Here is a 25,690-nt window from a genome sequence, read left to right as displayed (position 1 = left end):
CTGGTACAAGCTCTGCTGCTTAGTGGTGATGGTTTAGTAAAATCACGTGATTTTGCTCCTATGCTCGGACTGGGGTCGTGTGTTAGGAACCTCTGGTACAGTCACTTGTGTGAATCTGAACTTCAGGTTATGAATGCTGTCAATAATTATATGATACGGGCATCGTTAGCACTTTATGCTTACAGGCATTACAGTCATTCTTACAATGCCCTGTTGAGGTTGGAAAGTCAGTGGGATTTTCTCAATTTAGTAACTGAGGCGTGGTGGAGGGAGACATGGGTGGAGGAATCCAGGCGTGGGCTTCAGAAAGGTCAGGGCAGTTTTACGCCAGGGAGCCCAGTGAAGTCGGAGCATGTCTGTTCAGGTCAGAAGACGCACGAGACACACCTGGTCCCCTACTCTCTCTAGGGCATTGGATCTCAGCCCCCAAAAGCAGGACTGGTTTGCTTTGCCCCCCAGGTGTATGGTGGAGGTGGGAAGCAATGGACCACGACTGGGAAGGGGCTCAGAGCTCAACTACGTGCCCTGGGGTTGGAGGCTGAACCTTTCAGCTCCAGGTCAGGAGCTTCCATGTCGCCCGCAGAGGGATGGGGAAGGGATATCCAGCAGGGTGCAGAGAGCAGGGGTCTGGATGGGAGCTGGTGGAAAATGTTATTGGATGTACTTTCGCTAACGAGGACAAACAAAAGGAGGTTTACTTTGAATCGGTCTGTGGAATATTCATATCGACATATAAAATGCAAACGAAACCAGCAGTTTCTCCTCCCTTTCTCCTATTCCCACAGGAGAAGACGAGAAGCAGATAAGAGGCAAAAAAAAAAAAAAGATTTCCCCCATGGAAATCCAAATTGATTTTTGTCTCCCGGACCAAAAGGCGGATTTTGTTTTTTTTCTTCGTTGCAGCTGAAAGCCTCTGCTTAGGCAGCTCACGTGTCCTCTCGAGGAGTCCCTGCTGGCCACCCCTCTTCCTCTCTCTGGAGGAGGGACACCAGTCGAGTGTGCCCAGCCCTGGTCAGCCGAAGGAACTGAACAGCCATGCTGGGAATTTCAGCCCTGGCTCCCCCACCTGGCAGCAAATCAATTATGATAATGGCCTTGCTATTGACAGATGTGTAGGACATCTTTCTCAGGGATAAGATGATGCCATAAATCTAGTCTTAAGCGTTCTTTTCATCATCATCACTCTTCATCTTCTCTCTGTCTGCCATCCCATTTTCCGTGCCGCTGGGGACAAGGGCTCTAACACTGGGAACAAGCTGTTTTTAACACGCCTCTCATAAAACAATTGGAAGGACATTTTCATTTTGGCTGTTCCTTGTGTAGGCTTGAGCCCCTTTAAAAACATTGTCATAGTTACCTCTTCATCCCTCTCTGCGGGCTCATGGCTGCCAGCGTGAAAGCTTTTTCACGTGGAGCTCACTGCCAGGAATAACCTTCCTGCATCTCTTTCCACCTCATCGACTCTCATCTGAAAAGATATTGTTTCTCCCTTGCCCCTTAATTCCTCTCTCCCTCTGTTATTGGTCCTATGATTGAATGCTTTAATTCATCTGCCAGACAATGTGTCCACTCCGTTGCTTCCCCTAATTTATACCATATACTCTTTGATAGCCTGTAATTTTCACTCCTGTAAAGCATCTTGTGATATTGTTTTATGTGAGAGCTGCTCTGGGAAATGATTTTCCCCTGCATCGTAGTTTCCTTATCTGCACGGGGGGCTTTGGTCCTCTGCTGAATGCTTGCCGTGTGCAGGATGAAAAAGGGTTTTCGAACACGCTTCCTGGCTCAAAACGTGGTAAGCAAAGGCTACTTGCTCCTACATGAAATGTATTGGGCAGACTAAGCAGCTAGTGGCTTGGAAAGCACGCTGACCTCAGGCCTGGTATTAGCAGTGGAAGCCCTGTGATTGCCGAAGTTTTATGCCTGTGAGAGTGGACAATTTGTGCAAGACATTGCCAAAGCCATGCTAATCCACCTCGGACATGAGGCTTTGTTGTACCTTCACTGAGCTGGCAAATCTTATCAGTAAATCGCAGGCTTGCTGTAGTGGGACTGCTCACAGCATCCTTCAGCATCTGCCTGTTTACATTTCTCCCCCATCGTGGAAAGGGCAAAGTTGTGTCTTCCTTTGGGTAAGAAGCTGATGCCATTGATGACCTCTTCTTCCTGCAAGGTAGGAAGATCCCCAGTATTTTCCCCAAGAGCCTTCCTGGGTTGCACACAGTGGTTTCAAGCCAATTGTCTGGAGGATCTCAGCACGAAAGAGTGCGCATGGCCAAATGTTGAGACCTGAGAACAGCTCTAGAGGTCAGATTGCTTTAGATGAGCAAGCGGGTGCCTGTTTCTGGCAGCGTCATTCACACCGGTCCACCTACCAAACGTATTATTGGGAGCTGCACTTCTAAAATGATCTCCTGGCCTCAGGGTAGCTGCAACAGTGCTTTCAAAAAGGACTTATGACATCTGCTACTCTAGCACCAAAGGACATCTGTACACACCACGGGGTTTAATCCTCATTAAATTAAATATATTTATAAAATATAAATGTGTTTATGTTGGAGCATTGCATCAGTGTTTACACACACTAGGCTTTTGAATGAATTAAGTCCGATCCCCAGCTAGCACTGCAGGAGAGCAGGATGGTTTAGTGCTGCCAGCCGCCCTCCTCCCCACCCCCCACCCCCAGCCTGGGGCCCCTGGGACATATGGAAATGCGAAGAAACAGCCTCAGATCTGCACATGAAGGCTCCAGTCCAGGCTTAGAGGTTGTTCTGTTGTGAGTCCATGGTTTCTCCCTCAGGCATCATAGCCTGTAGCCGCCCAGCTGGATCGGTGCCATCTGCGCTAAGAGCTTCCTCCAGGCTCCACGTTCATGCCCAGAAACCCCAATGTTTAAAGTTCTTGCTGTAGCTTATTGCCAAGGCCTGAGTCTTTTTGGGAGATGACCTTTGAGCCAACAGGGTGGGGATTGCCATAATTAGTCAGGCTGTAATTGCAGCTGCTCGGGGAGATCTCTGCCCACAGAAGGGAGGCGAGGACTATGAAGGAAAGAATCAACCCCTTTCAAAATGTTCAGGCATAAAACCCTGGCATGACCCCCACTAGTGCCATTACCTGGCAGTGATTGGCAGCTCCTGTATGAACTCAGCACAACACCCATTCATCTAACGCACACTGAACTTTTGCTTGATTGGTGAACAGGCAGCCTGTCTCAGACCTGGTTTGGCCAGCCCTCTCCATCAGCATGGCAGCTGGAGAGAAGACCTTTAGCTGAGTTTTCAGAAGCCTGGTGTCAGTATTTAAGAAGACCAACAGAGCACGCTCGCTTTGTTTGCAACACTTAATCCAGCTCAGCGAGGCACTTGAGCTGGTTATTTTTAAAGTAGGGCAATTTAAGTAGTACAAAAGATGCATCAGCATCCCTGAAGATATGGGGGGAAAGAGGTTGCCCGCTGGACATTCAGCAGATCCAGCCTTTTCGGTGAGCTTTCCCCCACTTTCCTTGTGTTGCTGTTGCTGGTAGAGTTTGTGCAAAGACAAGGACATTGTCAATGACTGGTGTCTGCTGTTTCTCCACTCAAAGCCACAGGAATAAATGCTCAGGGACTGCCAGAAATCTCTCAAAGCAAACTACTGTCACAAGGTTCCCAAGTAGTCTTACAGGGCTGAGAGGTGTGAGTCATTCAAGTAGGCACTGGAAGGGCATCCAGATTTTTGGAAGCTTTAAAGGAATTTATACCCACTCGAAAAAAACTTCCTCCGTTCTCTTCAGGTGCCCAGGTATTCCTCATCACCGCATTACTTGAGAGCCCTCGAGTAGTGCACGATTAGCATCGTGTCTAGCGTCTGACACCTTTCTCTCCCCAGAGGGAAGCCATGTCGAGTTATATGTAGGGTACCTAATTGCTGGAGTACATATTGTATCGTTCTCCTTCCTACAACCGCGGCCGTTAGAGGAGTTATTTCCGATTTGCCTGGGTATAAAAGGGGCTGCACGTTCCCTGCCTGTGACCGACTGCTTCACCTCCAGGCTTAAAAAGCAGAAGACCATCCTTATTTTTGGAGGGTGCTTCCAAACATTTGCAATCCTCCTCCCTGCTGACCCAGAGAGACCACATCTGACACTAGTCTCCTGGTGCTTCACACCGATCCTCTGCAGAGTGGAAAGTGAACAACTCCTCATTACCGAGGGAGAGATTCCAACACAGATAGGCGGTGAACAGCTACTCTGTCGCCGAGCCTTCGAAGTTCAAATCTGCAGACTCCAAAGCTGTGACATTCACTCCGGAACAGCCTCCTATCAATGTCAGGAAGGTCTATTTATAGAACATCACTCAAAAAACCCCAAACAAGGGGGGAAAAAATCCAACTTTACCTAAATGAACTATGTCATAAAAGATCCATTCATCTTCTGCTCTGGCTGACCTGGGTTTTGCTGCTGGAGGACAAATTTTGATGATGTGGCACCATGTATTAAGATTGCCAGATTTCACTGTAATTAATTCTTTTACAGTACAGGTTGGCGAAGAGTAATTTATCTTCCGGGTGTTTAAACCACTGGTGATTTTTATTCCTTTAAGGCAAATTTTGTCTCCATTTATTTTTGAAGGATGTGAGAGTTGATCTGGTAATAAACACCTGCGAATATTTGCTCAAGCCATTTGAACTCTTTCACTGCTAAGGCTGGAGAGGTAAGAAAAAGCTGGGCCTTAGCTAATACAGCAAGAAAGCAGCAAGTGTTGTTGAATATTTTCCTACTTTTCAACCCCTCGAAATAAGGCAGGCACTCCCAAAGCTTAAGTCAGCCTGGAGGATTTGGGTTTAATGTTGCTCTCCTCCTGTCGACATGTCTCTGTGAACGGCTCATGCAGCCATATACACGGCACGCTTGCCATTACCCCTTCTCATCGGAGTCCTCAAGTCAACATCCCACATTCAGTGGTATTTATCTCTAGATTTAAGAGTCTTCATCTTTTTAAATTATTTTGAGCAAAAATGGGGGAATCTGGAAAAGAAGGTAGATACCATTTATAACAGCTTGGGGGCTGCCCTGAATTGCTGGCTAGAAAATACCAGGCAGCAGAGAACAAGAAGAGTTGTGTGGTGCTGTAAGCTTGCCCATCCTCTTTCAATGTGGCCATTAAACCAAGAAGAAGCCATATAAGTGTAAAGAGCGTTATCCTACCCTCCTTGCAGAGCCCACACAGATACCGTCATTGGCTGGGCCACAGATTTGACCATTATGCAGACTTATGCGGCCTCAGAATATGGAGCTCAGGACACTGGAGGGGTGGTGCTGGCACCAACGTGAGGTTTAAGGTTGCTTCTTATATCCTATAGTAGATCATCCCTGAGAGTCCTGTTCTCTCTCTCCCTTTCTGTTGTTTTCATACAGTGATGGGCATGTGAGAATTGCTCATGCTTCTGACTTGAGAAAACTTGACTAATTCAGAAATGTATCCAGCACAAGGGGAATTAGACATTCAAATCCAGGGAAAAATTATATATCGTGTGTGTCAATACAGCAGCCCTGATAAGAGCTGCAATCAATCATGGAAGCATCAAGGTTAACAGCATATCTCATCTTCACAGACTGGATCGACAGCCAGGAAAAAAAGAGGGGGTCTCAGTGCAGAAAACTTCAGGGTGAAAGCTGGCTGGCTGGGAAGGAGGCTTGGTGGAAGGACAGGTTTGTGGCTAAGGTGCTGGAATGGGATTCAGGACATGGCAGGCAGCACACCTTGCCTATTGAGACTATAAGGACATGAAGGTGGGTGCTGTCTCATGGTGTGCATGCATTTATAGCACCAGCATCTTGCAGCATTGGGCGTCATTAGGGAGCGTTGTTTGAATTTCGGTGGAACAAAATAGCCAACAATGCAGATGATAACAATAATACTCTTGCTTATTTGGCCCACCTCACAGCTGCAAGCACGTATTCCTCTTTAAAAACGTTTCATTTTTAGTTAATACTCGATCACAAATGATTTCTTAAATGAAGGCAATTGGTTAACTTTTTAAAAAAAATTAGAGTTTTGAAGTTGCAATAGATGCTCCTGATTAGCAATGAATGGATTGTGTTTGTGGCTGCTTAAACGGTATTTGAGTGACCTGTAAGATCACAGTGCTGGGAAATTAATTGTTAATTGGATACGGTTTTGTTGCTCTTTATGTTGTGATTCCAAGGTTTGAAATTGAAGTCTCCAAGTGCAGAGAGGATGGAAAGTGGATCTATCTGTCCTCCAGTGAACCAAAGTTAAATTTTCCATTAACACATAACATCAGAGCTGCATGATATTCAATTATAATGCTTGTAATATGGTCCTGTTCATTACCTGTTCATTGCTTTTTCCCACTAAGATTCTGATGAAGAGTGGTGTTTGGGATTGAATTGTTCATTAGAGGGGATTTTATGTTTAATTTTAAAGGTAGATTCTAGCACTGGTGAAAGGTAGAGGGTTGACTCTGCTGGAGACTGGAATCCTATCAGCACTAAACAGACGCAACACAGGGAGGCAGCTTTCGAAGCTGGAGATGCGCAGCTCTTTGCGTGCATGGGTCATGTCAAATCAAGGCTCTTTGGGCAGACACGATGTCTTGTATTAGACCGATTTAAATAGTTGGACAAATTGTTCTTTGCAAGCTTTTGGGCACAAACACCCTTCTTCAGGCATACAGGTCATGTCAAGGAGTCCTGGATGATATCCAGGCAGCTGAAACTTTGGGAGATCTTCAGGAAGGGATCTTCCTAGCCAGGACCTAACAAGGCCCTCATCTTGAACGTAGGGTAAGAATTCAGCCTTGGATTTTAAAGGCATTTACAGGATTTTGACACCCAAATCCATTGAATTTCCTCATACCCTCAGTCAAGTTCCTTAGGTGCCTTTTAAAATCTCAGTCTTATATTCCTTTCTTACCAGTGCCAGTTGCTTTGGTATTCCATGTATATTCTCTTCTGAAATCACGTTTGGTGGTAAGTTAGATGCTGGAGTACGTGCATGCTGTATTTATTTCTCTGACAGCTCACTCCAGATTGTATTTATTTCCCTGGGTTGTTTTCTTTATGCATTTAGAAAACTTGAGTTTAAAAGTATATTTCTCTTGGTTTTTTTATTGCGGGAGAAATCCAGCTCATTACAGCTGTTGTCGCAATGGCTGTCACTTGGACAGCTCAACAGACATGTTAATGCTTATTCGCTTTGTTCCCGTCTCTTCTGCAAAAGACAAGGAGGTGCCTAGGTGCCATGGTAGCTAATGAGAAGAAAGTCAATTACTGAGGATTTGTCTCTAGAACTGAGGATTTGTCTCCAGAGGGTAGACGTGCCAGACACAGCCCTATCACCTGGCTTTGATTAATTGAATTTATTCTTTTGTATTTTATTTTCAGATTTATAGACGAGAACCTTGGGCAACATTTACTCAGCTACAAGATTCAACTGGACTTTTGCAGTGTCAGAAACCTGTGAATCAATGCATATACGTTGCTTTGGTTACAGTCTCCTTAAACTACATGGCTTCATTCATCCCCTGTTCTCTTCCTAGTATAATCAAGGACCCTGCAAAAACTGTTGTACAGCACCTTCAGTGGCAGCATTTGACACTCACTCTGCACAAGGATGGTGCTCAACTGGGAATTAGCAGAGAGGCATCGAGAGAGGACAGGTCTTACTCTGCTCATGTACACTAGTTTCATGCTAACTTTACTGTTTTGATTTCAGTAAAGACTCATGATTTATACCGGTGTAAGCAAGTGGGGAGCCTCGCTTAGATGTGATCTGTGCACCAAAAAGGTGCCTACCCTAGAGATTTTCTCCACTGCGCTGGAGTACATGTACCAGTGGGATGGATGCTACTGCCCCACTATCCCCTATACTGGGTTTCTTCCTCAGCTGCTCCTCAGATGCTTAAGTTTGAAGATGCAACCATTTGTTCCCTCCTATGTCACAGCCTCAAAGAAGCTTCAGCAGTGAGGCAGGACTTCATCCCCTTGGCTCTATTACTGCTTCAACACCACGAAGCACTGAGAGACAACTGCAGTCCCTCTGCTCAGTGGGGAATTCTTGCACTTTTCCTTCCTCTGTGCTGGTCTGACATGAAAACCATTCCTTTCTTAAATATAAACGTGCATTGTGTGAACAAATAGACAGGTGTGTGTGTGTGTGTGTGCGTGAACATGAACATGTTTCATACTTCCATTCTAAAGAATCTATATTATGTTTTACTCTTTTCTATATAGGCATATATATTTATATTGCTTTACACACATTAAAAAAAAAGTCCCATCAACTTTTTGTAAGGTTTAATACCCACAGTCAGATCCAGTTTGAATCTAGAGGCAATAGCTGCAGCTCATTCACAGTAAAAACATCTTATTCATACGTGGCAGCTGTCTACCTTCTGTTCTTCTGCAGGTCTAGATTGCCAACACTTGTAGGCTGGCAAGTCCCCTCTTCGCTTTCTGAGATGCAAGAGGGAGACAGCCTAGATGCCTGCCTGGGGCAGAAATAACACATCTTATGACTACAACTCTCCCCCGTGTCCCATGGGCATTGGATACCTGGCAGACTGAGACAGCATCCAACAGAGGAAAACAAATTTTAAATCTCTAGAGGCTATTAAAAAATACCTTGATTCTGCAATCCCACCTGTAGTATACATTGGCTGGCCTGAAATAAATCTGCTGTGCTTTGGCACTGAATCTGTAAGTTTTTCCTTCTAGTTAAAACTGTCCAAATTTTCCAATATTCAATAAAGCTCTAACATTTCTAGGGGCTGCTGTATATAGCCAGCACTTCTTTCTGTTTGGGATGCAGTAGCTGGTTGGTTTGTGCACTTTTCTAAAGGCCTGAATAGAATCAGAAAAGAAGCTAGAGAGATAAATAACTTCTGATAAAGAAAAAACATTAGGATTTACATTTTCTGCTATAGTGGAACCAGATTGATGCATAGCAAGGACAAACAATGGAAACCCATTGTTCACACAAGACTAGACAGCCTGTGTTGGAGGTAACCAGCTTGCATCTCTGTATAGTTAATAGTTGTGAGGATTTGTTTGTGGGTCAATATACGTAGGTGTGTATGCATGTCTTTGTGGGTAGATGCGGATAGATGGGTAGGATGGGTGCACACTGCCCTCTGCTTAAACAGACACAGATTTATACTTGACACTTGTGTATCCTGTGCCCCATACTGATAAAGGCTGGGGCTTCCTCTTAGCTTATGTATGCAAGCTTTTGTGGAGAAGGTCCTCAAAATGGTCCCTATTTTTCCATAATACTCAGTGGCTAGGCTGTGACATCATGGCAACAGTTAAATCCCCAAGTGACCAGGGACCGACTACAATATTGCAACGATCCTTGCCCTGACGGGGATGGGGAGATGGCCAGTTTTATCCTTATTTATGCATTGTTAACTCTTCCTTAAATGGGAAGGGCTCTCATGGTACTGAAAGGCTATGTTGGACCTGCATGGCGAGTGCTAGAGTCCCCATAAAGCAACGTCACCTGTAGGACTGCAGTCACAGTAGCCAGTCAGTGCGAGATGCCACGTGAGCAAGACTTACCTTTTGTGCTCTTCGTTTGTCAGCTCTCTGATTCTGATGGTAAATTCGGCTGAAGTTGGAAACAATAACTGGAACCGGCAGAGCAATGACCAGCACCCCACTCAGCGAGCAAATAGAGCCAAAGATCTTCCCAGCAATGGTCTTGGGCACCATGTCACCATAACTAGAGGGGAACAAAGACAAAGAGGTCACTCTTCTGGCCCAAGACGCTGTGCAAATTCACTGAGCAAGCAGACAAAATGAGAGGCCGAGCTGGAGAGCAATGGCTAAACGCTAATCCCCCCCACCCCATATTTGCCTCCCAGCTGCACGTGGTGTTTTCCTGATGTTATACAGGATTCCTGCCAAAAACTCAGACAAGCCTTTCACTTGGTACTCAATAATACACAGCCGGAATATCGAAGTAGAGTTTTCAAAAGGGCTAGATCCCTTTAAGACCAAAACTAATGCTTTTAGTTCGGCATTATGTCACAGGATGACATGATATGATCTCATGCTTTGCAACCTAACAGCACCAGTTCAGCCATCAGGATGGCTTTTCCCCAGCATGTATGGCATTATGCTATCGACTACGTGGTGTGGATTTATTATGCATGTTCACCCGAGATACCACCAGTACTGAGGCAGGGGGTTCAACTAGGTGTGCAACCAACAGGGTGTGCATTCTCCTTGCAGCACAGGACACCCATTTTCTTTTCCCTTATTGCCTATTTTACACCTAAGTTGCACTACTGATGTCAGTGGAGTCCCACATGTAGGCGAGAAGGAAATGAGGCCCTTGCCTACAGCAGATGGCAGAAAAGCTGTGATTTAGAGCTCTGCTCAAAGACAGCTGGAACTGTGAGTTACGCCTGCTTTGGGACTAACCTTTTGGGCTTGACTACACAGGGAAAGTAATGTTCCAGTGCAACAGCTAATCCACACTAACTCCTTATGTGAACACACATTCCACATGAGATCTGGCAGTAGATTAAACCAAACCATGCAAAGGCTCTCTTCATAATGAATTAAAGTATCCACTTTACATTTTCACTCCCTGTTGTCCTGTATGCACTTTCCAATATAGGCAGACTCTTACCACTGGCTTTGTGTTCATTGTGGAATTCACCTGGGTGTACACAATTTGCTAAGCAGGGGGTCCAGCATCTAGCCGATTAGGATTGATAATTTGGTTTTATATATGTATACTTTTATCAGAAATTGCATTCATTCACACCTTCGGGCTCACTGAGGGGTGTGAATCCAACTGGAAAATGTACAGACAGACCTCTGCAATTCCAAATGACCGAGTTCTGCACAGCCCTCTTTTCATTAACAACTGCATTTTGCATTTTGAATAATACCTGTAGAATCAGAGAGAAAACAATCCCTTTCATTCTGATGCTGGTGGTAAATCATGTTGGTTCAGCTTCTTTAGAGACAAAAATCACCACTGTGTAAAAGACTACTTTGCTCATATTTGTGCTTTTATTTTGCAGATTGCTAACGCTGCCTGCAACTTTACCTAAACCTAATACCGTCAACGTGTGGAGAAATCCTCAATATTTTAGCTTATGGCAACTCAACAAAGCAATATCAGAAGTGTTGCTATTATTCCCTAATGGAGCATATAGTGCTGTAACTGCTCAGGGCTTAGACATGTGATTGAGTGGCCTGGCTCCCTGAATGCCGTATTATAGTAAAGGTAATTGGGACTCTGAATCCTGATTTACAGTTTGGCCTGACACAATCCCCATATTGTGTCACAGATGATTGGACGTCTTAATTCTAACTGACTGCCCCATCACTCATGATTCCCCCGTATCACAGACTAATTTATCAGGACTCTGAATTGTAATTGGGCACCAGCTGTTGGCTGCGTGAAAGCAACCCCCCTGTACTCGACAGATGCAGCAGTGACCTCGGCCAGGGGAAGTTTGTGTTCCCCTGCAGTTTGCCCTCTAGAAGTAATTTCCAGCCTCCGCTCTGCAAAAGGCCGTCAGGCAGGTAAAACACGAGCGCGCACACCTGGGGAGTTTGACTGATCACAAGATACAGCGGATCCTGCCATAGTCATGGCAGTTAGCCCCCTTTTTCATAGGCATGTGATCAAGACAGTTACTGATGGGGTTTATTGGCATTTCTGAGCAGATTTACTAAGGCATTTGTGACTTCCTGCAAATGTACGTTATCCAAAGAGGAAATACAACTGACATGAGCTGGAAGAAGGGGAAAAAACAAACACAGCCCAGGGTAGGCTTCAATCCTCTGGCCTACAGGAACCGCTGTCACTTTTTGCAAGGCGTGATGCAAGTGAGGATCGAGTATCAAACCCATGTGGCAGTTGCAAAAGGAACAAAGTGACTTAGGAGCATCAGTCCTCTTGTGGCAAAGTATAAGTACTCTTTCTGTGCCCAGAAAATGAAGGGGTTATCTGGATTCAGGTAACCCCTTCATTGGCAGGACACAGGGAGAGTACTTACTGGAGCTGTCTGACTTCTTGGCTGGTCCAGGCAGTGATGCGGCATTAAGAGTGTCAGTAAAATAAGGATCACCTTGCTGTAACACAGATCTTCGTGATCCCGGTCCATTACACACCAGCTAGCTAAGCAGGCTGGGCTCCAGGCTCTTTCCCGTGCTCATTTTCCATGCTAGAAAGCAGCTAGGCCATTTGACCCAATATCTGAAACAAAAGATCCTAACGAGATCTTCCCTGGGCTATTGCCCTCCTGGGTCTCCAGAGAAAAGCTCAGTTTCTGGCACAGAGGGCAAAGGGACAGTATTTCTGTGACATTTTCAACTTTCTGAATTTTCTGTAATTGCTTCACACATCACTGGCTAAAGCTTAATTGTAGCACGCAAAGCCTTTCTTTCGGATTCACCTACAGTCAGCTCATGAAAGCCTTGTGCAATGCCTGTAATCAGTAAAACACTCTTTATGTCTATTAACTTTTGAGATGTTGCCTTACATGAAGATCGTTTAAAGGCCCTTGTTAAGCAACCACCTCTTCAGCCTCACTTGATGCTGTCAAAAAAGGTGCTTTTTTTCTTTCCTTTTTTTTTCCCCTCCTGCTTTCCTCAGATGTGGTAGGACTAAAATTTAATCACTTGTCTCAAACATGACCCTTCTGACACACAGCACTGAGCAGGGTCCTCTGTGTGTTTGCAGAAGGTGCAATGGTTGCCCTGGTTCTGCCCTCTTTGTCTGGGCTTTAACGGTAGTGCTATAAAACAGCACTGTATAAAAGGTTGGCTTATGGGATGTTTGGAAGTGATATTGCTTGGCACATTTTTGCTTGACATGCTGGACAAACAGTGGGAAATATGTTGGAAGGAGAAATCTAGCACTGGCTGGAGTAGGCGGGACTGGAAGGAGGTCTAATAGGTCTGCTCCAGTGCTCACCCCTGGGGTTAGTTACTGCAGAACTATTTGGATGAAATACTATTGAATTGAGCCATATGTGTTTGCATTACATTTTTTAAGGCACGGTGGAGAAGGTATTGGGTGCAGTGTAAAAGGCATACAGACTGACACTTGAAAATGCCCCAGCTTCTAACTCTCTGTATCCCGTCAGAATGAGAACCAAATGACAAATACAACTTGAACTCTTTTTTTTAATGTGATTTATAATTAAAAAAAGAAAAGGTTGTTTGTTCATTTTTTAAAAGCTCTGAGTATCCACCCATCCTTTTTGAAATGGCTGCGGTGCTCAGCTCCTTGTGCCCTGGGGCATATTTGGTCTATAGCACAACTTGATTAATCTAGCAACTACAGGATAGCTTTCCTCTGCTGCGTTCCTTCTGACAACACGCATCTGGGAGCAAGGGGAAGGACACACAGCATTGCAACAATCTCTAGACCTGCATTTACTTAATAATAAGAAATCACTCATTAAGAATCTGTTCTCAGTGATGGCAGATGACAGAGCAAGGATTAATGGTCTAAAGTTGCAGCCAGGGAGGTTTAGGCTGGTTATTGCTAATAACTTATTAGGAAAAAACTCTCTCGCACAGACGGTGGTGAAGCACTGGAACAGGTTACCTAGGGAGGTGGTGGGATCTCCATCCTTGGAGGTTTTTAAGGCCCAGCTTGACAAAGCCTTGGCTGGGATGATGTAGCTGGGGCTGGTCCTGCTTTGAGCAGGGGGTTGGACTAGATGTGAGCTCCTGAGGTCCCTCCCAACCTCCTTATCTATGATTTTGTGATTACTAATACTTCTGGAGTTGTCAGATCAGGGAAGATGCTGGGAAGAACAGCTCCTGGAAGCTGTTGGACCTGTCTCATGCTCAACCTTGTGTCTGGGTGAAACTTTCTACGCGGAGTGATAGAATTGCATGTGTACAGGCAATCTGGATTAGGTGCTTCAATATATCGCATCCTCCCTCTGAAAACCAAATGGAGCCTTCTCCTTTTGCATTGTTTTGTGACTGCTGTGCCAGCTCCTCCAGTTGAGGTAGCATCATCTGGAAGCAATTGAGCTTCTCTGTGCTCACCTATGGCATTTGTGTCCAACACACATCCATGGCTTGAGGCAGTGATGCAAAGCACACCTTAACAACGGGGCATGCATTGCTTTTCGAGGCATGGATCTAACAATCAAGGTCTTGTATCTTTCGGCACAATTTCTGCTCCCCTGGGAGGCATGAAGGGTCCTAAAAGGACTGAGGGGAGGGCTCCATTTGCAGTCATGTATTAGTAAAGCCGATTCATAGGATAGCCAGGAGAGGAATTGCGGTTTAAGGATTAGGTCATGTTGCAACAGCTGCTAAATTACAAGATTTTAGACGGCTGCAAAAACTCATGAACTGCTGGAGCTGGTTTTGAATTGATGACAGTGTAAGAGAGAGAGCAAGCCGGGAGCAGCTAGAACGAGTAAAACTTGTAACGGATACAATCAAAACTGGTGATGGCAATGCAGGCTGCAGGGCAGCAGCTGAATGGTGGTAGTACAAGGGCACGATATAGACTCTTGTATTCATAATTAAAGTTCATTTAAAGTTCATGAAAGGTGCCAGACTGAAAGCCCTGGAGACCGCATCCTGCCGATGAAGAGGTTCTAGAAGGCATGGGGTTTGCCAACATTAATTAAGCCTTACAAATATTCTGTGAGGTTAATAAAATTAGTGTTAATGTTCTATTTAGTTGGTCTGATAAGAGAGATTCTATTTATTTTTTTATTTATCCTATTTGGTTGGTCTAATAAAAGATATGGCCTCTGAACCAAGAGCTTTGTGTATCTGGGAGGTTAATGATGAGATCATTTGGGCAGCCTGCGTAGCAGAGGGCAGCAGGGTGTCCAGAACTGCACAGCTGGGGTTTAGCAATGTGGAGCAATGGCATCTCCAAATGACAGGGATGCTGAGGATTTAGGAGGGCAGTCTATAACTTCTTGAGTTGGAATCTAGCCAGATGCTAAATGTAGCTGCCCTTTTTCTTGGAGAAAACTAGCATGTGATCTTCCATGACCGCAAGAGCCCGGGGCTCATTCTTGCGCCCTCATCACATGTGTATGTCCAAATAATGCTATGGATTAGCACAAACTGTGAAAAAGCAGGCCGCTTACACTATTATGGTATCACCCAGGCTGGAGATTGGACTTGGTGGAAAACCTTCTTGCTGTATCACTATAGAAACTTGGTACTTTTTAATGGAAGGCTGCCCCAAGTACGGTCCCAGTCTTACTGGGCTTGTGAATTCAACACTCACTAAGACAAAAAGTATGATTGCACAGCTCATGGGATGATTATTATTCTTAATTTACAATAAAAAATATATAGCTCCACAACAGTGATGCTATAAATAACATAATAGCTATTGTAGTGCTTCCTCAGTGCATGCCAAGAGATGTGTACTTTGGGTACCCAGGTGCTGCTTTTGTCTGTGCTAACTCGCCAGAAAACAAGCGATTGTATGCACGTCAATAGGATTTCCTTTTGTTCTGCGCAGGGAAGTTCAAACACAGAGGAGAGAAATTGTTCTAGGTTTAGGCCAAAGACCTGTAAAGCCTTTACTTCCCAGCAGGATTTGCACCAAATATTTTGGGAACTGGCATTTTACAAAGCAACTGCAGCTACCTTAGCTTGATCCTTCTCCTATTTTCTCCCCGTCACAATCTGTTTTCTATCAGCAATGCAGATCTTTGATTAAATGGCTTAACCCGAGGGTTGCAAGCGAATGGCTGGCAGGAGAGGAGCACTTTCTGTGGAGCAGACAGCAAGGAATAAACTGGCTTTGAACGGCAAAGCCTTGATGGCCTCAGTTGGTACTGAGAATGTGCCCTGCCCAATGGGTCATGTTTGATGCCACGTAGCCGCTCTCCCAGGTGTGACCAGGCACGAAAGCAGCTTTCTCCGTGTCCGCACTTGCCTTTGCCCCGGTCCCTGATGCTTATCAGGGGCTGCTGGCTACCTCGCTGCCCCTTGAGCCTATGACATGGGTCAACTACTTTGGTCAGCGAGTAGAGGGAGCTGAGCTGGGTCCAAGGCTGCACTCCTTGCTGACCCAGGAAGGAATTAAGGGATCAAATCAGTCCCCAGTGGAAAGCATCCCACTTCAATGGATTCGGGCCAGGGCGGAAGCGTGCAAGTAGCATGTCAATGCTGATGTTCCTCTGCATAACCTGCTGGGGTTTATCATGTGTGAGGGGCTGGGGATTACTTCCTCAACTTTCTCATATTCTGGAACACAAAGCCAGCCCTAGGGGAGCTTTGTTTCAAAGCCTTGTCATTACTGACCAAGGAAAACAGAGGCAGGAGCTTCCAAGTGGGCTAGCTGTAGCCTTTTTTGGCCTCTTCTCTCCTTCTTCAAGAAGCATTCTGTATTTTGCTGTGCTCACACCCCGGCCTGGCCAATTAAAACTTCTGAAGCCAGAGGAATACAGTCCATATAATTAAAAAGTCTCTAATCACTCCTACCTCGTGGCATTGCATTTCCAGCAGTCTGATTCATTCCAGATGACAATGTAAAGCCATTGCAAGTTCATTTTGGGTAGCTTTAATGCCTAATAAAGAAGAAGTCAGGCCTTGATGAGCTGTAACCCTTGTCTCACGCAGATGATCATTAAGAGATTATTCTGAAGCTATGGATTAAAGATGGCAATAAAATAAAATACCTGTCATTGTGTGAGCTACCTGGGGGAATTTCAAATTGCCAGCTTGTTTCTTATGAATGCTCATCAGCTAATTATCCCAGAGCAAGAAAAACCGGACACATTCAGCTGTAATTGGGCAAGGCCATTTTGTCTGTGTGTTGCAGAGTCCGGGGCGCTAATGAAGACCAGCAGCAGGTAAACAGGCACCAGATTAATATCTACATCATGCAGTCGACCAGCACAATTCATGCCCTTCATGGTAGTAGTGGGGCAAGGGCAGAGTGGACTTGTTCTGGGGAGGAAGTTTCTTCATGTGTGAATGAAGGAACTGCAGGAAGGACCCTCCTGTTCATTGCCTGCGGTGTACCTGTTCCTTGGACAGAAAACTTTTGCCTCCAAAGCTGTCTGCCCTCTTCAGATGAGGCACCGGTGGACAGCAGATGGTGGCAGATCAAGCCAAAATTTCTGCTGTGAGCAAAAGGAAGATGCATGCAACAACAGTGCTCGTAGCATCTGAATGAGGATTCATTGATGTTAACGGAAAGTCTCCCATTGACTGCAATGGGCTTTGGATGAGACCCATAAGACTCTTACTGTTGCTACTCCGGGGTTGGCATATGTGGCTCCTACATTATTAATTGCTACAGCGACAACTTGTTTTTGTCCCCGAACAATAGTGCTAAACGCTAATGGCCTCCCAGCGTATATGTAATGGAGAGGCTGCCAAATAATCCAAAATATTGTATTTCAATTAGCATCTCTTGGGCACATTAAACCCCAACATTCCTTGTTTTGTTCCAGGAAGGAGTCATAAGAGCCTCCAGAGCCTCTATTAATTTATTGAAAGGCAACTCGTCATGTACAAAGAAGAAGAAACCTACTGCCAAAAGTCCATCTTAAGTTATTCATCAGTGACCTTGTTAGGACAGCGAGAGGACACGGGGATGGAGTACGAGTAAAGGTCAGAAAGGCTACCAGGGCCGTGGAACCCACAATGCAAAGCAGCCCCGGTTCAGCCGGCTCGGATGGGGCACTGTCGTCCTGCGCTAGTCAACCACGCAAGGGAGCGGGACAGAAGTCTGTGGCAAATGCAGCCCTGTGCATGGCTCCCACCATGTGCGGAGATAGACGCTGCACGTTGCCGGGCTGGGATTGCAGAGCCTGCCTCAAGCTAAACACTCTGCTAGCTAATTGCCAGCTATTTGTTCAGCTGGTTGCAGATTTTGCCAGTTTTCTGTTGTTCACTTGACTGAGAATCTGTGCTCTTCCATAAGCCTGCTCCGTATATCAGGCATCCCTGATGTGGGCCAACGCGGACATGCATTGGTGTCAGTTAAGATAGATGGCCCTTAAGTTTATTTACCCTTCAGATCAAAGGGGCCTAAGGAAAATGTTACAGGAACCCTCCCTGCTGTAGGTCTGGCCAGCGCTTGGGTTGCTTACAATGGATTAGTGCTGGGCTGAAGCATCCAGTCTGGGCATAAATCACTGGGAAGTAACTCCACAGCACGTCTGTCAGCCTGGGGGAGAATAACAAATCTTTTTTGGCTAAATGTACGGTGTTAGGGAGCCTCTCTACCCGGCCTTCTTTGCTCCATGCTGGAGGCCATTCTAGTTTATCTTCTCTTCTGCTATCAACATAACAGGATGCCAAGATGACCCTCTAAAAGAACTGGTTTGGAAAAAACAATGGAAAATATACCATAGGGGAGCAACCTTTATGTGCTGCCAAAGCATGTGGGATAGATGGCAACTAGCACAGTCCTTCCACTATTCAGCTCTGATGCCCCTGACTCGGGTGGTAGGGTTGTTCAAGCACCTGGATTTTACCCCAGGTAATTTCTGTGAGTTCAGTGCGACTTAGCATGGGGGTATGACTAAGGGATGCCAATTTGGGTCTTAGGGAGATGCTAATTTAGGGGGGGAAAGGTCATCACCACCTCCTTCTCCTCGTCCTGGACACAGAATGAAAATAGCTCCCTGGAGTTGTGTGTACAACATCCAGAGAACTAAGGAGACAATGAAAATAATGTGGCTTTTAGCAGTTTCACACAAGGAAAACCTTGCACAAGGAAAACCAACCAGAACAGCAAGTGACCTATGAATGAAAAATCGCCAGGGAGATGCCCCCTTCCACCTGGTTCCTATTCGTACCGGAACCAAGTACTTTAGACACGGGGATGCCCTGGCACCAGCAAAATGATTTTACATATTAGGACACAGTTCTTCGGTTGTAAAAGAGGCCATATGCCTTCTACCCTTATTAGCAACAATCAGTCTTGAAGAGCTTAATGTACTATTATTTTATCCATCGTTCACCGAAGAAGATGTTACCAGCGTGAGGTCATGGCCTCCGAGTTTCAGTTTTAACAGCAAAGTTGTCTGGACATCACTTAAACTCCTCCAGCTGGAGACAGCAATAAATAAGGTGCTGAACAGCTCATCAAGTGACTCAGACTAAAAATAGCTCTCCCAGCAGCATCTTCTGATGCTCATCTCCCTCTCTCTGTGCAACATGCGTAGCCCCTAAAAATAGAGGATTATAATCAAAAAGCTGAAAGACCCTTAACTACAGCATAGAGACATGAGCAGGTGCTGCCATAATGAAGCCTTTGCAAAGGCAGCGAGCAGCTTTTGATGACGTTGCTCCTTTCCAGTTGCAGTTTTATGTAATGGGCCAGATCCTCAGTTGATTTCAGCTGATTTATGCCACTCACTGGGGTCTATCCCAGTCGAATCCCAGGCCCCCTTCCTCCACTTCATCCTCCGGTATATTCGCTGAGCATCTTTTGGCAATCCCTCATTTTGCGATCCGTTCATGCCATCGTGCCTAGGCGTTAGGACCTGCTTAGGCGAGCAGCTTCACCTAAAAGCTGACTTTAATTACCGTCCGTGTATCCTCTGAACTAAAATATTCAGGTAACGTAACTTCTTCCTGCCTGTGCTGATTCCTTTATATTTAAGTCTCGATTATCATTGCCCCACTCATGGTTCACACCTTCCAATATGTTAAACCACTTCTCACTCGATGTTAAACCTCTTCTCACTTGTATTTGCACCAAATTAAATGACAGACACATTATATAGACTAAGAACCACAGCAGCCTTTCTTTTGGGAGAGAAAAGCCCTGGTTAGATGACACAAAGGAGTAAATTGAAGAATTGAGCGTTACTGTAACTATTTCTCTCATGTGCAAAATGGAAAGGCACTTTTCTGTCTCTGGCCTTTTTATTCCTGAAGCTTTAGGTTTCAGAAATGATTTCCTACTTGTTAGGTTTCAGTGGAAGTCCATAATTCCACATTACCAGCTTTAAATGCTGAAAGGTTTGGCAGGTAGGAGACAGATAGCTACCTAGCAAATAGTGTAATCTATTGAGCCAATAATACAAAGCTAAGCTGCTGTTGAACTCAGAAGCAGTAGTGCAACTTGTTATCTTGCTTCTCGTTTAGCTCGTCTAACAAACGACAAGTGACATGTGGACCGAATCTGTGAAATTAAAGTAATGACTCAAGGGAAAAAAGATGCTTTTAAAAGATAAAACAATTGTCAGTGTTGATGGCACTCATAAATATTAAGAAAAATTAATGCCACGATAAGAAGGACCATGTTCGAGACAATCGCTAAAGCAGTAATAGATTTGGCTGCCAATCGTATCAGTTCCACTGCTACTTCTTAATCTGATTAGTCCCTTTGGTAATCTAAAATTATGTCCTACAGTTTAGGGGGGAGGTAGGAATTTAGAATCTAATATCATTGACTAATTAATTTGTATTAGGGTTTAGAAATAATTAAGCATTTTTTTGATCTAAATTTAAGCTCCATAAATTATACTTATTGTACAATTAATTGTCTCGTTCATTTTCTCCAGGTGCAGTGGAGATAAGAAGACGTGGAATCTCATCCTCCCATTGGCACCTTGCACAGAACATATAAAGCCAATTAGAGCAGTGTCTGCTCAAAACCCAACCTTTGTAACAGAGGTTAAATAACATTATGTTCTGTGGGCCATTAGGAGCCATTTCATCAGTGAAATAGCTGCACATGCCACGAGGAAAATTGGAGACGAGGCATTTTCTTTCCATTATTTCTCCAAAGTTAAAAAAGAAGAAGAAGATGATAAAAAAATCATTCTTAAACCAGCAGCTTATGTCCTGGTCTCCACTGTGATGAAATGAATTCAGTAAAGATTCACACACACTATTGTTAGCTAGCTGCAAACACAGTGCGGCTCACGACTAAGAAACTCATGGGCTTCATCCAGCCACCTGAGCTCCAAGGTGAGGAGGGGAAGCGTGGGCTCTGCAGCACTGACTTCCGTGATGTGTTTTCCAAAAGCACCCAAGCCTTTTGCTGCGTTGCCGTCTAAAGGGAAATGGGGTCGGCTCTCGCTGAATGCTTACATAGGCTGCGCATGCAGGCATCGAGAGGGGCCCGTGGCTTGTTTTAGGGATCACACACCAGCCTATTTAGTGACTAGCCCTCAGATCACCCACAAGCCTCACTCAGCCCGTTCCATTGTTTTATCCATCATCTCTCCCTACCACGAAGTTGGTCTAAAGCAGCGGTTCTCAACCTTTTTTTGTATCAGGACTTATTTTTCAGCATCGATTGCCAGTCCCAGCCCAAGGCCTCTTGCTCCCAGCCCACTGCCCGCCAGCCCCGCAGCATGTGGTGCAGGGCGTCTGTGTGCCTGCGGAATGGGGCGTGGGAGGGCAAGCAGCCCCTGGCAGGCTGGAAGGCGGCAGGCCTGTAAGGGGAAAACCACGCTTTCCCACATTTTTCTGCCTTAAAGGAGAATCCATTTTTAAAGTTTGTTTGTGACCCTTTCATATATTCTTCCAACCCACTTTTGGGTCGTGACCCACGGGTTGAGAAACACTAGTCTGAAGATATTGCCCACAGAAAGACATGGACAGGTGCTACCTTTACGAAGCCTTTGCAAAAACAGCGAGCAGCTTTTGATGAGGCTGCTCTTTTCCAGTTGCATTTTTATGCAGTGAGCCAGCAGATATCAATCTGATTTATGCCACTTGCATTATTTTAGGCATTACACAAATGCATAGGCAGTGAGAGTCCCTGCCATTGCCCCTTCTATCTTCCAGTCGCCGTGCAGGTACGTCTTATTAGTAAACCATATCCCTACTTTTATATCCTATGGGATGATTCTTACACCTCAGAGGAAAGATCTCGTTGTCTGTTGCATACTATTGCCATTTGGAAAAAGTGTCACAGAAACTGTATTTCTGGAGAGCCTATCTAAATGAGCCCATATTAACTCCATGCTAAAGTCCCTGTGTCAGCAAGCTTGGAGCTTCAGGTTCTGATATCCTTGCTCACGTTGGAAGCCACTTTAATCCACAGCTGGCCCAGCTGAAGGCCCTGGGATCCCTCTCACAGCAACAAGTTATCCTGGGGGCCTTGAAGTCTGGCCCCGGCCAGCTTACCTGGCTTGCCTAAGACCACAGAGCAAGGTGTTGGCAGAACCAGTATGAGAACTCAGTTAGAGCCCCCTGCTATAGCTGAGTACCAAAGAGATCAGTGGGGTGGATAGTCATGCAGCTCTCCCCTACTGTAATTTACTGTAAATTGTCCACAAATCTAATTGAGCTCAGTGCACAAGTGACGGCTTTTAAGCGATGTAACCCATTAAAACACACCGCGTCAGTTTTAACAGGCCTGCTTAATTTAGTGAGGATGAAACCCCCGTCATGTGTACAAATGCCCCGAGGTTGCTTCTCAGTTGTCTGCACTGGAAGAGTAAGGAGTTTCCTACTGTGTGGTGCAGAGTGTCATAAGGAGTGTGTGTGTGTGTGTGTGTGTGTGTGTGTGTGTGTGTGTGTGGAGGATGAGAATTCCTACCGGATGATTGAAACACAGAAGCAGTGTTACTTCAGATGATTTATCACTGCTTCAGACTGCTTTTAGCAGCTCTCTGAAATGTCCTTTGTTTACCTCGCATCTTGAGCTGTACTGTAGAGTCCAAAGAAGATTTCCCTCCACCCATTTAGTTGTAGCTTTTAGGAGAATAAGCGTAGAATAATAATGTTATTTAGTGTACAATGGAATATGATTTTGAAAGCTACTGGGGTGAAGGAGACAGAATAAAGTATGGAATTAGCATGTTGTTTTTTCCAGGTGCAAAAGATCCCTTTTTCTGTAAATGACTGCGCAGTGTTTTGATCTACAAAAAGAAAAAGCGGCAGAAATAAAAGAGAGAACTCTACAAATCAGCTGGAATGATTCAGTTGCATTGCAAAGCCCACGTACATTGGACGTGACAGCTCAGAGGGGCTAATGTCCTTCTGTTTCGCAGGGGTGACTCCATGCAATCACGCTAATGTGTCTTTGAACCTCCAGTGAAATAATGTCCGTGTCAGTTCCAATAGAAGGCTAAAACAAAAGCAACTAATGTGAGTTTCCTCTGCTGGTTTTTGCAAACCCTGAGAAAACTGGGATTTAACAGATGCAACACAGTTATGTTTTTTAAGCTATTTTGTTGAGGATCTTCATCCCAAGCACTCTGTTCCATGTCCACCAGTGAAGTTTACACCAGCCAAGGATTTGGCCCTCTTTCATCAGCTAGGAGTACATCTAGAGGACACTTGCACTTCATATTTCCTCCTGTTCATCCCAAGCTGTTCTTTAATACGTCCGATACTCTTACCCCACGAGACATTTGCGATGTTTTCAGTGAAGATGTGAACCGTAAAAGATACGCACGTTAAACATTCACTTGCAGAAGAAGCTGTATGCACCATTTATCATAGCTGCATATATTAGAAGGCCAGAGGGAACTCTGCTCAGCACCTAAGGCTGAGCACACGCTGAGGGTAGGCCTAGGCAGTGCCTGGGGGCATTAGGAAGTCCTGCCTGTCATTGATTTACTATGGGGCTATGGGAGAGACGGTTGTGCTCCTTCCCTCAGTTTCCCTATCTGTGAAGTGGAGATGATGATGCTTACATGGCTCTATAAGGCAGGAGCTCAGGGAATTTACTGACATATTTTTTTTTTTTTGTCTGTATGGTGTTTTAAAACTATAAGGTAGGAAGTTCAAAAACACTCGGTAGGAGCAGAGCTGAAATCAACAGGAGCTTTACTGTTGATGTTAACAGAAGAAGAGTTAGGCTGAAAATATGCACTTCTGAAAAGCATCTTGTCTAGAAGTGCTAGACATTGCTACTCAGATCCCTGACCTTTGCAGAGACATGCTCTACCAAAGAGGTGCAAATGATCCAATAATTCATGTCTGCGAGGCTGTAGACATGGGGCAGGCCGACAGGTTATTCTTTCCCTACTATATTGACCTGGAAAAGAAGGAGATGCACTGATGAACGCCCCCGACATTCGACACGCGGACTGAGTCATGGTACCTTGTGAAAGAGTGTACTGTATAAAAATCCATAATACGTTCGAGGCAAAGGAATCAACAAACAGGCTGTCAAATGACAAACTTAAACAGCAAATCAACCGTGTCGAGGGAAGTACAGAGCCCATTTCATGCAAGAATTCTTTTACATTAAGTATACTTATTTTCTGCCTTGTTTTGAGCTGTGTAGCTCCCCTACTGCGTATTCAACTTTTGCAAGGTTTGGTTTCGTTTTGCAGCTGTGTCTTTTTTTTTCAGCATATTTTTTTTTTAATGTTTGCATGGAAGCTGTATTCCTCGCTAGGTATTACATGTATCAGCCTAGCTGCCAGAGGCACAGGAAGTTATAAAAGCAAGTTCAACAGATAAATATCAATGTCGGTAATGGAAGCCGATCGTAACTGCTTGGGCATTTATAATTCTTTAGAAAGCCATGGTCAACAATTGATTAGTCATGATTTTCCAGCTATTTAGGTTTTATTCTATGAATCATGTGCAGCAAGAGAATCCAGATCTATATCCTTAGAAACTGAATTCATTTGCAGAGTGCGTGTGAAGTGGCAGCAAGGAATAACTCCTAAATTTTATCACCCTGGTGTCTTGACCCTGACCATGAATGATCAATGGTAGGGAAGAAAGGCCAGTTCAATATTCATGTTTCATTTAATCTTAGCTACTTCATCTACCCAGCCCAAAATATGCAACAGAAAAGTTACAGCTTCTGTTTTTAGAAAAGAAAGGATTAGCAACACACACGATGAGACGCGGGAAATGGTGTTAAGAAGGTAGAGCGGACCCTTTCGCCTAATAACAAGGGAACGTAACAACGAATGATGGTACATTTTAAAGGCCTTAAAAGGAAATAATCATTTATGCCAGCTAAATTTAGTCAGGGGAACTCATTGCTTGCATGGCGTTGATGAAGTGAGGAGCTCATAAAAAATTCTGGTTGCTTGTATCCAGAACAAGAACGCAGTTACATGAGAGGAGACTGAAGAATGAATCACGGTGGCGGATGTACATGAAGATACAGAAGATCCTGTTTTGACACATCGTCATCTGACCCCTCATGCAATGAGGAGTCAGATTTTCACCCGATCAGACATTTTTTAAGTTGTCTGCAGCCGTACGCCGCTGTTTGCTCATGTCTATAAACTGCTTTCTGGGGCCAGATTGGGTGACTTCTGTCTGTGCCCCTGCAGACTTCTGGGCACAGCCCTGACCTCCTATCGCAGGAACGAGGTAGATGCTCCCCATATGAGGAGGTAATGCTCATGCACAGGCTTCCCAGGCCTCCCTCTGAGTAGCTGCGGTACCAGGCAGGATCAGAGGTTGCACACTGGCCCAGGCGGACTCATGGCCTGATCCCGGCCGGCCGGCCATGCCTTGGTTGGTGCAAGGAGCAGCCCCCAGCAAAGCTAATTTCCATGCCTCCAGCACCACCAAATATCACAGAGCAGCTGCTGCTGCTCAAAGCTCTGTCACTCCATGTCAGAAAAAACTGAAAAATATGTTTGTAAACTAACTTGGAAAATAAGTGGAGTGAGGTATTAATACACCCAGGGCTAAAGACACGTAATACATACACACACTGGTTCCACACGTTCTTTCAGGCTTGAGCCAGCTTCCTAGCCTACAGGCTCCTAAGACAGATGGTCTGAATTTGGGTAACATCCCAGCCTTGAGTTG

General features: G+C 45.0%; 1 protein-coding gene across 3 annotated transcripts in view; it reads right to left on the bottom strand.

Annotated features, from left to right (window-relative positions):
• The window catches only part of KCND3 (potassium voltage-gated channel subfamily D member 3), a 187,884-nt gene that overhangs the window by 25,997 nt on the left and 136,197 nt on the right, over positions 1-25,690 (bottom strand). For all 3 annotated transcript variants that reach the window (XM_019546829.1, XM_019546830.1, XM_019546831.1), the window contains exon 2: positions 9,563-9,725. In XM_019546829.1, coding sequence (XP_019402374.1) covers positions 9,563-9,725 — 163 coding nt within the window. The remainder of the gene's footprint in view (positions 1-9,562; positions 9,726-25,690) is intronic.

Source organism: Crocodylus porosus, unplaced genomic scaffold, assembly GCF_001723895.1.
Source record: "Crocodylus porosus isolate Cpor-Errol unplaced genomic scaffold, CroPor_comp1, whole genome shotgun sequence".
Taxonomy (NCBI): Eukaryota; Metazoa; Chordata; order Crocodylia; family Crocodylidae; genus Crocodylus; species Crocodylus porosus.
This window is presented reverse-complemented; position numbering and strand designations above follow the sequence as displayed.